Raw genomic sequence first — 12,332 nt, 5'->3', positions numbered from 1 at the left:
TACGGCCGAATCTGTTACTGCATGGGAGGCATCTACGTCTGTCACACGCTCTTTGACACTTTCAGTTTTTGATTTACAGTCACGCTTACCAAAAAGCTATGAATTATGGTAGTGAGGACAAGTAGCTTTTCAAACGCACATACTAATGACACACTGGTTCGAAACACCTGTACATCAGTTTACTGTAATGTAAAGTCTGGGTGAGAGCTGTGCTACTGTGTTGGTGTGAGGGGAGACGTGAGGAGAAAGGCATACGCGTTTCCCTTCACAGAGGATGTTACATTCTTAGATGCATGCTGACATAGACCTGTACAAACCACACTGCACACAGCACATCATATGGTTGACTTTTATATTTTTGCTGTTCAGCCAGAAGCCATGGTGTTCTTGATCCAGGAGATGTAATTGCAAACTTTCGTGTACACCCCAGGCTTGTTTCTTTGAGCGCAGCCGTGCCCCCAAGACACGACTCCCTGGACTTCCCCGTCGCACATCATCGGACCCCCGGAGTCACCCTGAAGAGAAAAAAGGAAGGGTTGTCTTTATTGGTGCATCCTATATATATCAAGAGGCAGAAACATAAGTCCTGATCTCTGTATTACCTGACAGGAGTCCTTCCCTCCCTCCAGATAGCCAGCACAGATCATGTTTTCAGTGATTTGGAAAGGATACGCATTAAAGCATGTGTCATCACTCAGGAGAGGGACGTCCAGGCACTGCAACTGATGAGGGTACCTCGCTGGAAAAGATAGAAAAAGAGTATGCAGTAAATTTCTAACAAGAAATTCACAATCCTTCTGTTTACATCCTTTTTTAAGGTGTCGCTTTCTTTTTTTAAGCTTTGAAAATGCCCTTTTGGATGCCCCTATGGCAGATAAAACATGATAAAGTAACCTCTAGGGTCCCTTCCAGTGCTCCTTCTACACGCTGGTGCCCCTTTTATATTTTCCACCGCTGCCCCTCAAACATCCCGAATCCACCACAGAAAAAGATCTTGTCCCATCCCAATCACGGGTTTCTCTTGTTATCAAGTACTTGACAGCGTGTAACTCACAGCCCTCATCGCTGGGCCGAAGACTCCCCCATCCAGAGGTCTGACACATTGTCCCGTCGCTGGCACACTTTGATGGAAGAGTAGCGAGGCGTACGAAGCTGTTCAGAGTGGCAGGTTGACTCAGTTTGATCAGCATGATATCACTGTCCTGAGTGCGGGAGTCATAATCAGGGTGGCGGATAAACTTGGCAGACATGATGTGCTGCTCAGTCCCGTCGGATTCCCAGAGGTCATGCTCTCCCAGTCGAACTTCAACATCTGACCTGGAAGAATTAAACACGTATTTAAGGTTACTTCGCACTCTTGCTGCTTCCAACCCCGAAACTAGCTTAACAATACTATGTGTAAATATATAGTTTCAAAAACATAGGGCGCCTATAACCATAGTAACCGCTAACTGCTGCAAACCATACTCTTTGTTGCAGCTCTCTTTAGCTGTAACTACTAGCTGCCATTAGCTGGTTAGCTCAGTTAGCCATGCAGCTAGTAGCCTCATTAGCAGGGAGGGGAGTATTTGTGTTGAAATGGAACAGTGCAAAGACAGACTTAGACGGTTTGGGTGAGTTTTATTTTGTCTCTGTGGAGTTTTAATGTTTTACATTGAATTAAAGGTGACAGGGACAGCATTAAACATTTTTGAAAAATCCACAGAGCTTGTAGAAAGGTGCAGAACAAAAATCACTTTTCATTAAAAACATTATTCTGATTGTGAATTAATAGTTTGAGAAATGTTTACCAGGTTTATATGTGAATGCTACGGTAGGGGGAGGCGGAATCACACATTTAGTTGATAAATGTTATCAGTAACATCTTTAATAAAGCAATTCAGCATGTCTTACCATGGTAATTGAGAGCAACTTGAATTCAGAAGGTGTGTGGTTGTAGTTTCTGCTTAATAATATCTCATTTATAATATTAATGATATCTTTAACAATGGCAAAACTTTTTTTCTCGTTTATTTTATTTTCTTTACTAAAATACTGGCCATATCTTAAAGATTATTAGTAATCGAACACTATCAATACTCACTTACTTTGTTTTGCAGTGTGCAGCAGAGAGCACCCACTCCTCAGACAGAAGAGTCCCACCGCAGAAGTTGTACCCGGTCCAGAGAGACACTTGGTAGGGCACAGAATTCTTTGGACACTCGTGCCCTCCAACAATCTTATCATCTCCCTCCAGGGCTACTGCAATGACAAAAAAAGAGAAAAAGATCATATCAGGGTATCTGAATCTGACATGGATCATATTAACATGAAAGTCTGACATGTTAATATCAGTTCTGTACTATACCTGCCCTGCCACAGAGAGCCAGAAGAAGGAAAAGCTTCATGACTTCTGTCAGGCGGTTGTCGGAATGTGTCCTCACCCTCTTAGTGTCAGGTATTTTAGCCCTCTTATCTCCTATCACTCAAGGTCCTCTTGGTACACCTCAAACATTAAACATGTGTTACATTTCCCCAGAACACCAGGTTTAATGTTCAGTATACAGAAACAATACTGAGAAAAACTAGCTTGGATGAAGAAACAATCTGAATTGCAAATACTGACATTTGGAATTCCCCTTCCGTCAGCACATACTGCATGTGTTTATTTCTTTCTGTGGTTACATATGTGTGTGTGTGTGTGTGTGTGTGTGTGTGTGTGTGTGTGTGTGTGTGTGATCTCCACACATTTTTTGAGTAATTTCTCCCTACATTTAAGCTCACAGTTCTTAGTGAATCAGATCTCATGGTGGCATCAGTGCATTCTTATACAACTCTGTCACTATGAACAATGTTCTCTTACGACAGATTTATATCAGGATCATACTGGATGTGGCGTGTTTACTGCCTTCAATGGAGCCACAAAGTGCTATTGGTCCTAGTGGAGGTTGAGTAAGACTTGGGTATGCGGGTGGCCGGAACAATATTGTGCCATTGCAATTGTGCTAGTTTTTTGAATCCATAATGCCAAGAGAACAAAACACAACTTTAAGGTCCAGTGTGTTGGATTTGGGGGTAGAAAATGTTATGTTGTGTTTTCATTGACTTTTTAACCCTTTTCAAATGCACATATGACACACTGGTTCGAAACACCTGTCCAGGAAGGGAAGAGGGGAGACGTGACAAGGAAGGCAGATGTGTTTCCCTTCACAGATTATGTTATATTCTTAGATACTGACATAGACCTTTACAAACCACACTACGAACTAGAGGCTGAAATTTGTTCGGGAATCCCACAGGTCAAGGGATTCCCGCAGGATGGGAGTCGATCTTACTATTAATCATGTGATTGGGACGGTACAGGATAAAAAAGTTAACGGGAGCAGGAACCAACCAATAGGACAACAGCAACAAAAAAACATAGGACAGGCGCGCTGCCATTTTGTAGTTTATTATTTAATATTTGAATCTTGTGCATTTTTTTCCTTTTTCCAAAATTCAGGTACATATGTAAATTTTGAACTGAAGATAATGCCTTTATGCATTTTTGTTCGTTGAGGACAGTTCTCTTGCTTGGTGCAGTTTTTTTGTGTGTTTATTTTTTGTTCCAGCAAAACATAAAAGTAATGTCACTGCTTAAAGGAAACAATTGCTCAATTAAATAGTAAAATGCAACATTATATGTTCTGTTTGGGTTTATTCAACTAAGGTAGGCATGGTGTGACCCATGTATTGTTTTCTTGTTTGTTTGTTGTTTTTTTACTTTAAATGACCTCCATAAGAGCTAGAAACAGGAACTTAGCAGGTGGTCCTCCATAGAAAAACTACAGGGACCACAGGCCATGTATTATTTATGTTTTGTGCCCTTTAATGAAGGTTTTTTGTTTGGATTAAGGCAAAAAATGCCTCCCTATGTTACCACAGATTAACTGTTCCTGTTGCCATATCGTTTGAAATAACACTGCAGAACACAAAGTAATCTAAAAAGAATGTGGAGAAGATCAAATCAAATTCAATGTATTGGCTAAAGACTTGAAGAAGAAAAAAATGGGAGCGGTACAGGAGTGGGAGTCATTCTGAATGAGAGCGGGATGGGAGTGGGAGTCATTTTACCAGGAGCGGGATGGGACAGGAATTTTTTTTCACTCTGGCCCGTGATTGGGATGGGACAAGATTTTTTCCTGCAGGAGTGGGATGGGACAGGAGTGAAAATCCACTCCTGTGTCACCCTCTAGTGTGAACCCACCTTAACTGAAACGAAGAATCCTTTTTTAACTTAAAATGAGTCTGTATCTGCAGAAGGAGTGGGTCGTCTTCCACCAACATGATGCGCTGACACGTTTTCGAGAGAGACACCCAGAATAACAAGGACCACGGCTTCTAGATAGGAACTTTTGTGTTTAGTGGCCACAGGGGAGGGTGAGACGAGGGGTGCTCAGTTTGGTATCAGAAACAGGTATTCTATCCCTCCACACTGAACCTGCCTAAGAAGCAGTAGTTTAATGTTGTGCTTACTCACATAAGATAGGCGTTCTGCTTATCTGGAAGCTGCTGCCTGGAAAAAATGCAGTATGTTCCATGTGTTGCAATACATGATGTGTGATGTGTTAATATTCTCACATGTTGGAACGCTGTCGTAAAATGATCATCCTAATATAGAACATGCTCAGAAAATGTAATAGGGTGTCAGCAATTTCCGTTTCCTGTTTATGAAGTGTCAGTTTTTCCTCATGTATTTTAGTTATTGCATCTTATACAGATTGTGAGCTACAAGAAAAGAAGAAATGGCCTGTTCCAGATACCCATGTGGATCATGTCTATATGTCTGTATGTCCGCCGCTGGTAGTCATCGAGGACAGTGTAGCAGTGTAGCCAATAGTTCCAGTGAGACAGGACCACAGGACAAGAGGAAGACATTTTTAAAGTTGATGAGAAGGGGTGCCATATTGGCTCAGTTGGTAGAGTGTTTGTAGAAAAAATGATCTAACTGTGGGACTATCGTGGGAGAACAGCGGGCTGACCTGTACCACCTCTGACTGAGGCTGACTCAGAAGGCTGATGTTTGCAAGAGTACAGCTCATCCACTGTCAGTGCCAGCCACTCCCTTCTGGTCAGAGGTACAGATACCTCAAGATCATAACCAGCCAAGCAAAAAACTCATTTATTCCAATGCATGATCTGTAGGAGTAGAGGGGGTGTGAAATAACTGGATACACAGGGGATGTTCAGCGTGCTAACTGTTCATTTTTATGACAATAATTGCCTACATGCCCTTTAAATGTCTGCCTGGACTGCAATGACACTGATGATAGCTGCTGCTGATGATATAGTCTGTTGTTGTTTCTGACCATCTGAAGTGTTTTGAATGTGTCTGTGTGATCTTTGCTGCACCACAAATCGCCTCTTGGCGACCATTAAAGGTTTTCTAAGTCTCAGTTCTAGAGAAGACCTGTGTATTACAGTTTTATTTTACGGTCCTGTTTTGAAATTCAATCTGGTCAGCAGCTTGAGAAACCAGTGAATCGTTTTCCTCTACATCCTTGGTGTGGCCACGACATAAAGGAAACCATCACTCTTACTGTTTCGACATTGCAAAAGTCACTGCTGAGTCAATGTTTCAGCATGGAGACGTACCCAGAGGAACGAGGCTCCGTTACTCATGTATGAGCATAGGTGTTTATCAGCAGCAGACAGGAAAACATTTAAATGTGAGGGTGCATTTAACCAAACCCTATGATTATACACTTAAGGTTAAAATATAACGCATTCCCATCTAGCACAGGCAAGTTCTCCCCCCCTCATTACCGTGTGGCACGTACCTAGTCTGCCTCATTCCTTTTGCAACCTGTGTATCATCACTTGTATTCTTTGATTGCAAACAAGTGTGACAAGTTGGCACATTCTGCCGGGAAACACGCTCTCTGTGAAGATGAAAACAGCTCAGGTTGCATGTGTGTTCCCTGCTGTTTGTTCACTTGTGGTGGAGGCATTTCACTAGACCTATACCATAGTGATACATTTCCATTTAAGCTCCAATAGTAAACAGGCCACAGGACATTTCAGTGGCATTTATTAGAGAAAACTAAATTGCCAAAATCGTTAAAATGCAAAGAGACCCTGAGCTAATTGCTCAGAAATGTCTTTGAAAGCCTCACATATGACACCCAGATGCTTGTTTCACTTCTGCACAATAGCATTTCGGGATGTGATCAGCTGGATGATCTAAAACAAAATATAAGCACAAGATCTTAAACTGACATTGACTTTCAAAACTGACAAGCACCGCATAAAGGTCCAGTATTTGCCACCCTGATCTTTAGTTAGAATATACAGAAAGGATCAAAACTTCCATTGATGTAACCATCAGGCGGTCTTGGGTTTTTTTGTTCCGGTTCTCCTAATCCTATTCCACTGTACCTCAAAATACCCTCGGACAGACAGAGAGAGCCCTGTGTCAAAGAACTGTATTGCTTATGTATTGGCAGGCTTGTTTGCTGTCTGACAGAGCCCAGGCTGATTATTCATATCCCTTCGCTCTGCTGAGGGGCCCAGGCGCTGTGGTTGAGAGTAGGGACGAACGTAAGGAAGTGGTTTAGGTTATTGAGGTTCAGCTTTTTTTCCCCGTGTGTGGTGTATTTCGTGGAAAAAAACTGTCACTGAGCCATAGGGGCGAAAGGACGTTGGCACCGGTTTTGACTTGAAAAACAAAATTCCTGACCTCTCCACAGCTGTAAGACAAGGGTTTTGATTTCCAGTCAGCTCCGCAACAAGATCAACAAACCTTTGAGGTTTCAAGTGCACAGCAGATTCCCACTATTGGTGTCTTTATGACAGGAGTCTAGAGGTTTCAACACAAACAGTAAGTGTAGCAGCATTTCACAAAAGGATTTAGAAATGCTGTGAGCTCAGAGTGTTTTGCACTCAACAGCGACAAAAAATACTGGGTGTATAACGGTGTCGCGAGGGAGATGGAGCATGTCATTAGTACCTCACTGTCCCACAGTCAGACTCACGCTGACTAACAGACATTTTAGTTGTCCCTTTCAGGTTGGTGCCCACCCTCCCAGCTGTTTTAGCAAATAATAAACCCCTAAAGTCCAACTGCATATATCACCCTCTGCTGAAACTAAATTCCCTTTAAACCTCCACTAGTTGTTTTACACACCCAAATTGGTATTTGTGCGGCACACACATAATTGCACGTTTGGTTGGTAAATCAAGAACTCTGGCAAGCCCTCAGCTCTGAAGGCTTCCCTCAAACTATAGCCTTTGGATAGCTATTAATATCCCCTACAGACACCAGCAAAACGCTCTGCCCTTCAGTTCTGCTGCAAAGCTACACTGCACGAAACTCAAAAGGGCACACTTTATCACAGAAATCACAGGTATTGCTCAACAGGATCATAACCAACGTAGTCATGTTGTCTAGACTTTAGCTAAAACAGTGGAGTAATTTAGTGTTATAAATGGAGCTGTTCACTTCAGTTATGAAGCCAGTGATGAATGCAACTGGGTCAGCTTATTTTTAAACTGTTTCCTGTACTTAGAATGAATTGTTTTTGGACCTGGTGTAAAATATCTCTCCATGGGGCTACAGATGCTGAATATTTATGTATTCAGAAAAAAAGGCAATCATAACACAGCCAGGAGTCCTCCTACACACTCCAGTAAGGGTGTTGCACTGAACTCACACAGAGACTTAGAGCTTGTACACGGACACATCCACAGACATGTAGTGTCTCTCACTCTTTCACTCTCTCTCTCCTTCCTTACTTCCTCCCCCTCACATCTGGACTATTGGCAGGACACAGTTCCTGTGTGGTGTGTGTGTACATTAGCAGGGGACTCTGTTTTAAGGTTGGGCTGGTTCTAGCAGCCAACACCATCTCATTTAAACTGATCAGTTCAAGATTGTGTTTCACTGTGTGAACAACTCTTGTAGTTCTGATGCTCAAAGCCATCACAGAGATGCTTGTTTAAGTTGTTCATATCATAACCTCATGTAGACAAGATTTTATTTGCGTCTTTTTTCAGTGAGTATTGCCAGCTAAAACTTCTGTTTATATAAGTTAAAATAAACCAGCTGTTTTGTGAAAGAAGTGCTTTTCAACATCTGTTTAATTCCTGTTGATTAAGTTTGCTTGTCAAGATGCTTTTCAACGATGACAGATTGAACCAGATCAGCTTAAGTCTTATTAGGGCCTGAGCAGGTAGACCTGCGAGGTCCCTATTGTAATTGGAAGAAAAGACATTTTCTTCTCCGAGTTTGAATGCAGTTTTGGATGCCTGAACATACCCAAAAACTCACCAAATTTGGAATATGCGTCACATCCAGCGAAAATTACGATCCTGCATTGTCACTGGGCGTGGTCATGACCTGCAGGCTCTGTAGCGCCCCCTAATGTTCTTCCCTGCCTTCCACGTGAGCGTAGACAAACGAAATTCGGTACGCAGATTCCTCATGACCAGACGCACAAAAAAGTCTGGGGGGCCCATACTGTCACTCCAACAGGAAGTCAGCCATTTTGATGTGTGGCAACATTTTTCCCAAATTCATGTCTACTTTGAAAACTATCTTGTCCTAGAGCTTAAACACCACAGTCTTCAAATTAACTCAATTATCTTCTTCATGCCTTGAAGAACAAAAGTTATGGAAATCATTCAGCTGCGTCAAACTTTAGAGGGCGGGGCGGTGGAAACCATTTTTTCCTCACGCCGTCAAGCATCAAGGCTTTATAACTTCAACATACAATTTCCTATCCACACCAAACTGCTCATAAGTGTAGAGGCTGTCTCCCCGAATAAATCTCAGCATCAATACTAAGTCGGCCATTTTGCTTTTGGCCGCCATTTTGAAATATTGCCCATTTCGTACTTTAATTATCTCCTCCTACAGATGTAACACCACCCACTTCACAGTCACTCAGTATCATCCTCTGACCTTGAAGATGAAAAGTTATGGAAATCTTTATCCTACGTCATACCTGCTGGCCGTGGCGGTGCCCGCCATAAAAATCCTTCGTCATGAAGCATCGAGTCCCAATAACTTCATACAATTTCCTATCTCGGCCAAATCTCTCAGGAATCTAGAGGGAGTCGCCATGAATAGATCTGTGCATCAATACTGTGTCATATCCATAGCGCCACCCACTGGACACAGGAAGTCAGACAAACATCATCCGATTGACATGACGTTCACTGCTTGTTTTCTCCCCGTCATGATATGCTTGTAACAGGTGAGCGCGCAGTCCAACAACGCTGCAGCCCGACACGCGCGGACTGCGAGGGCCCGTTCATCACTGCTTGCAGTTTTAATTTGGTTTGAATTCCATACCTGTGGTGTTGCCTGAAATGCACCTCCCCAGAAATGTCACTGCAGAAAGCAGTGACGCGGACCGCAACAACTGTGATTTTCTGGCTTCTCCTCCAGTGCTTTGCTGATGCTGGGGATCGTGACCTATAGTTTCCCAAGTAAACACCCCACCCTCTTCGGATGTTGCAGTCTCTCCTGGTTGGTCAGCTGCTGCTCCTCTCAGGTTATGCTTATAGGTTATGTGTCTCTTGGCTGGAGAGAACAGACAGGCTGGATGTCCAAAGGGCAGTCGCAAACCTCGCTTTGCTGAAACCAAGTTGTCCAAGCTTGGTGTGTATGGAGGGGCAGCCTTCACTGCAGCCACTCTGCCTGTCCACTCTGCACAGCCTAGATACACAGCTGTTAGCCTAAAGGTTGGTGTGTTTAAAGGGGAAAGTCAGCTGACAATCCGCCCACCACCACCAGCAACCCAGACACACAAGCGCACATGTACAGATGCTCTCCACAGTATAGGCTAGCTGCATTGGTTACCATCAGCCTTTAAAGCCGCTACAAGGAAGTTTTGTTGGTCCTGGCAGCCCCTGTGGACGAAAGCAGTATGAGCACCACTGCGTCCTCTGGTAAAAATCCTGATCTGGCTAGCACTTTATTTGCATTAATAGCAAGTTAAAAGAAATAAGAAACATATTGTTAATTCCATGCTAATACCATATTGTTAGTGTTGTTTATGACTAAAGTGTATCCAACTTGGACAAGTGAGAATGGACCGTGCAACAGGCATGAACAGAAATAGGCAATCTTCCATCTGACGGTTTCGTTTCGTTTTGTAGTTCATCTCAAACCATCTGTAATAAATTAAGACTTACTGTAATTAATCTAGATCACTTGTATTTGTACTGGTCCTGTGAAGAAACACAGTCTACTGGGGATTGAAAAGTCCATTGATCATATTTTGGCATTTTTCATAGAAAACTCCCGCCCATGTCATGCAGATGTACAAATGTGTGGGCAGTGGGGCAGCAACAGGCGTAAAGAGGAAACATGTGGGAGGAAATATGAGCATGAAGTCAAACTCAGATGAAAAACGTTTTCCCCACTCAAAGGTAGGGCTATACTCATGGGACATGAGAAGGATTTAAAGTCTCTCCAGCCAAAACTCCCCCATGTCCATGCTCCCATCTTGCTCCTATTACTGCATGTTCACAGTTCTCACCAATACTTCCACATGCGATTATTTATAAAGGAAAAAGGTGTATCTGGAGTTTTAATTAAATGTTATGCTTAGCCTGGTTTATCCAGCTAATGTGCAGATCCTTGTAGATCTATGTTATTGCAAGGTTTCTGGATAGACTGCAATTCCAATTTTTAAGACTTTGTGAACTTAAGTGTGATACATCTGAGGTAAGACGGCAGCAGGAATGTGCCAGGCAGGTTTTAAAGATAGAATTGAGGGGAATTACAGCTCAGAATTGCTTCAGGGTGTGTGTGTGTGTGTGTGTGTGTGTGTGTGTGTGTGTGTGTGTGTGTGTGTGTGTGTGTGAATTCTCTTTTGTTTTAAGATTGCAATCAGGTCTGCGGTTGTTTGCCAGTCCCATTCTGCGGTGATTCCTTCATTTATGCACCTTTTGGCGCTCACTGCAAATGTCAAATCTTTCAGGAATGCTCGGCTCAGTGTAATGATTATTCCAGAGCAACCAAAAACATCCTATCTTATCCCAAAAAGTTCCTTTTTTAACTTTAAAGTTCATGCTACACTTTTGCCTCGAGGGACTAGAGAAAATGACTAAGCTGCAAAGGCCATGATGCATATTTACTGTCTGAGTACTTTGTAGTGGTGTACTCACTTGCACACATTGTAACTTGTTGCATGATTTATTTGTGTGCCTCTCCAACCTATCGAATATAACCATTGCACTTCATGTGTTTAACAATTTCATAAATAGATGTGATTAATAGTCCATAAGACGACGCTGGCAAGTAGGAGCATTGGTGTTTGAAAACATTCCCTGAAAGTGCCCTCTTGGATGCCCCAATGGTAGATAAAACACAATAAAGTGCCCTCTAGGTTGCCCTTCCAGTGGACTAGACATGGTGAAGTGCACTCTGGGTGCCCTTTCACTGCCATTTTTGCTCACTAGTGCCCCACTGCACAGAGCTGGTGCCCTTTTAATGTTTTTTCACCCCTGCCTATCCACACATCCTGACTCTGTCACTGAGTTCAAAACATAGATGACACAGAACTTTTAAATAGCCTCCAGATTCCAATAATGTGATACAATACTGTCATTTTTAGCCCTGATCCATCTTGTTTGCAAGATTCGATCCTGCAGAGGTACAGAGCGTCCAGCCTCAGATGGACAGTGGCACAGTGGGAGTAGCCTGCTATTTTACAAAGACAACCCAAAATTATCGGCCGACGCTTCTGTGACTTTCTCATGCTGCAGGGTGAAGAGACTGGACAGCAAACACACTGCGTGTCCAGATGTCGATTCAAGCAGTCAACGCGGGCCTAGTCCACTTGACCTCAAACAAACATGAGCTCAACCCGCATTGGAGAAAAACATATTACGCAGCAGGATCACTGGTGCACATGAGAAGTCACGGCTCCGCTCTTTCTCAGGTAGTCATCTGCAGCAACCCACAATTTATGCATTTAGTTGTTTGGTTACTTGGTGTTTTTTGGTTGTGGAGTTTCCCCAAGACAAAGGCTCCATCGTGCAGAGTGTGGAGGAGGCATGTCTTGGCAAGATTCTTGAATCCTTAGCGGCACACTTGCAGACAAAAGCAGCTATTACAGCAGCAGACAGCAGCTTGTCACACTTGGTCCTCTGAATCATATACACTCGTGCGCACTAGTGAAACCCACCTATCAGTTAACATAACGTGGAAAAGCTGGAAAATGTGGAATGTGTCTTGAACGAGTCTTATAGTAGCAAAGTTTTAGTGGTCTAGTGTGAACGTCCTGAGGTCCCGCCTCGATGAGGAGCGATGACGTCACGTATTTAAGGATTCAGGGATCAGTGCTCCGCAGACGAGTCAG

At 43.1% G+C, this 12,332-nt stretch overlaps 1 protein-coding gene across 1 annotated transcript; it reads right to left on the bottom strand.

The window, feature by feature from the left end:
- Window positions 1-335: 335 nt before the first annotated feature.
- LOC115567117 (trypsin-3-like) lies at window positions 336-2,520 on the bottom strand. Its single transcript, XM_030393380.1, has 5 exons — window positions 2,348-2,520; window positions 2,088-2,241; window positions 1,055-1,317; window positions 603-739; window positions 336-515 (listed from the first exon to the last, which is right to left on the bottom strand). The coding sequence occupies exons 1-5, from the start codon at window positions 2,385-2,387 to the stop codon at window positions 366-368; spliced, it is 744 nt and encodes a 247-aa protein (XP_030249240.1). The 5' UTR covers window positions 2,388-2,520; the 3' UTR covers window positions 336-365.
- Between the last annotated feature and the right edge of the window lie 9,812 nt (window positions 2,521-12,332).

Source organism: Sparus aurata, chromosome 17, assembly GCF_900880675.1.
Source record: "Sparus aurata chromosome 17, fSpaAur1.1, whole genome shotgun sequence".
In the NCBI taxonomy this organism is placed as follows: domain Eukaryota; kingdom Metazoa; phylum Chordata; class Actinopteri; order Spariformes; family Sparidae; genus Sparus; species Sparus aurata.
Note: the sequence above shows the minus strand (reverse complement) of the source record. Positions and strands in the feature narration are given on the sequence as shown.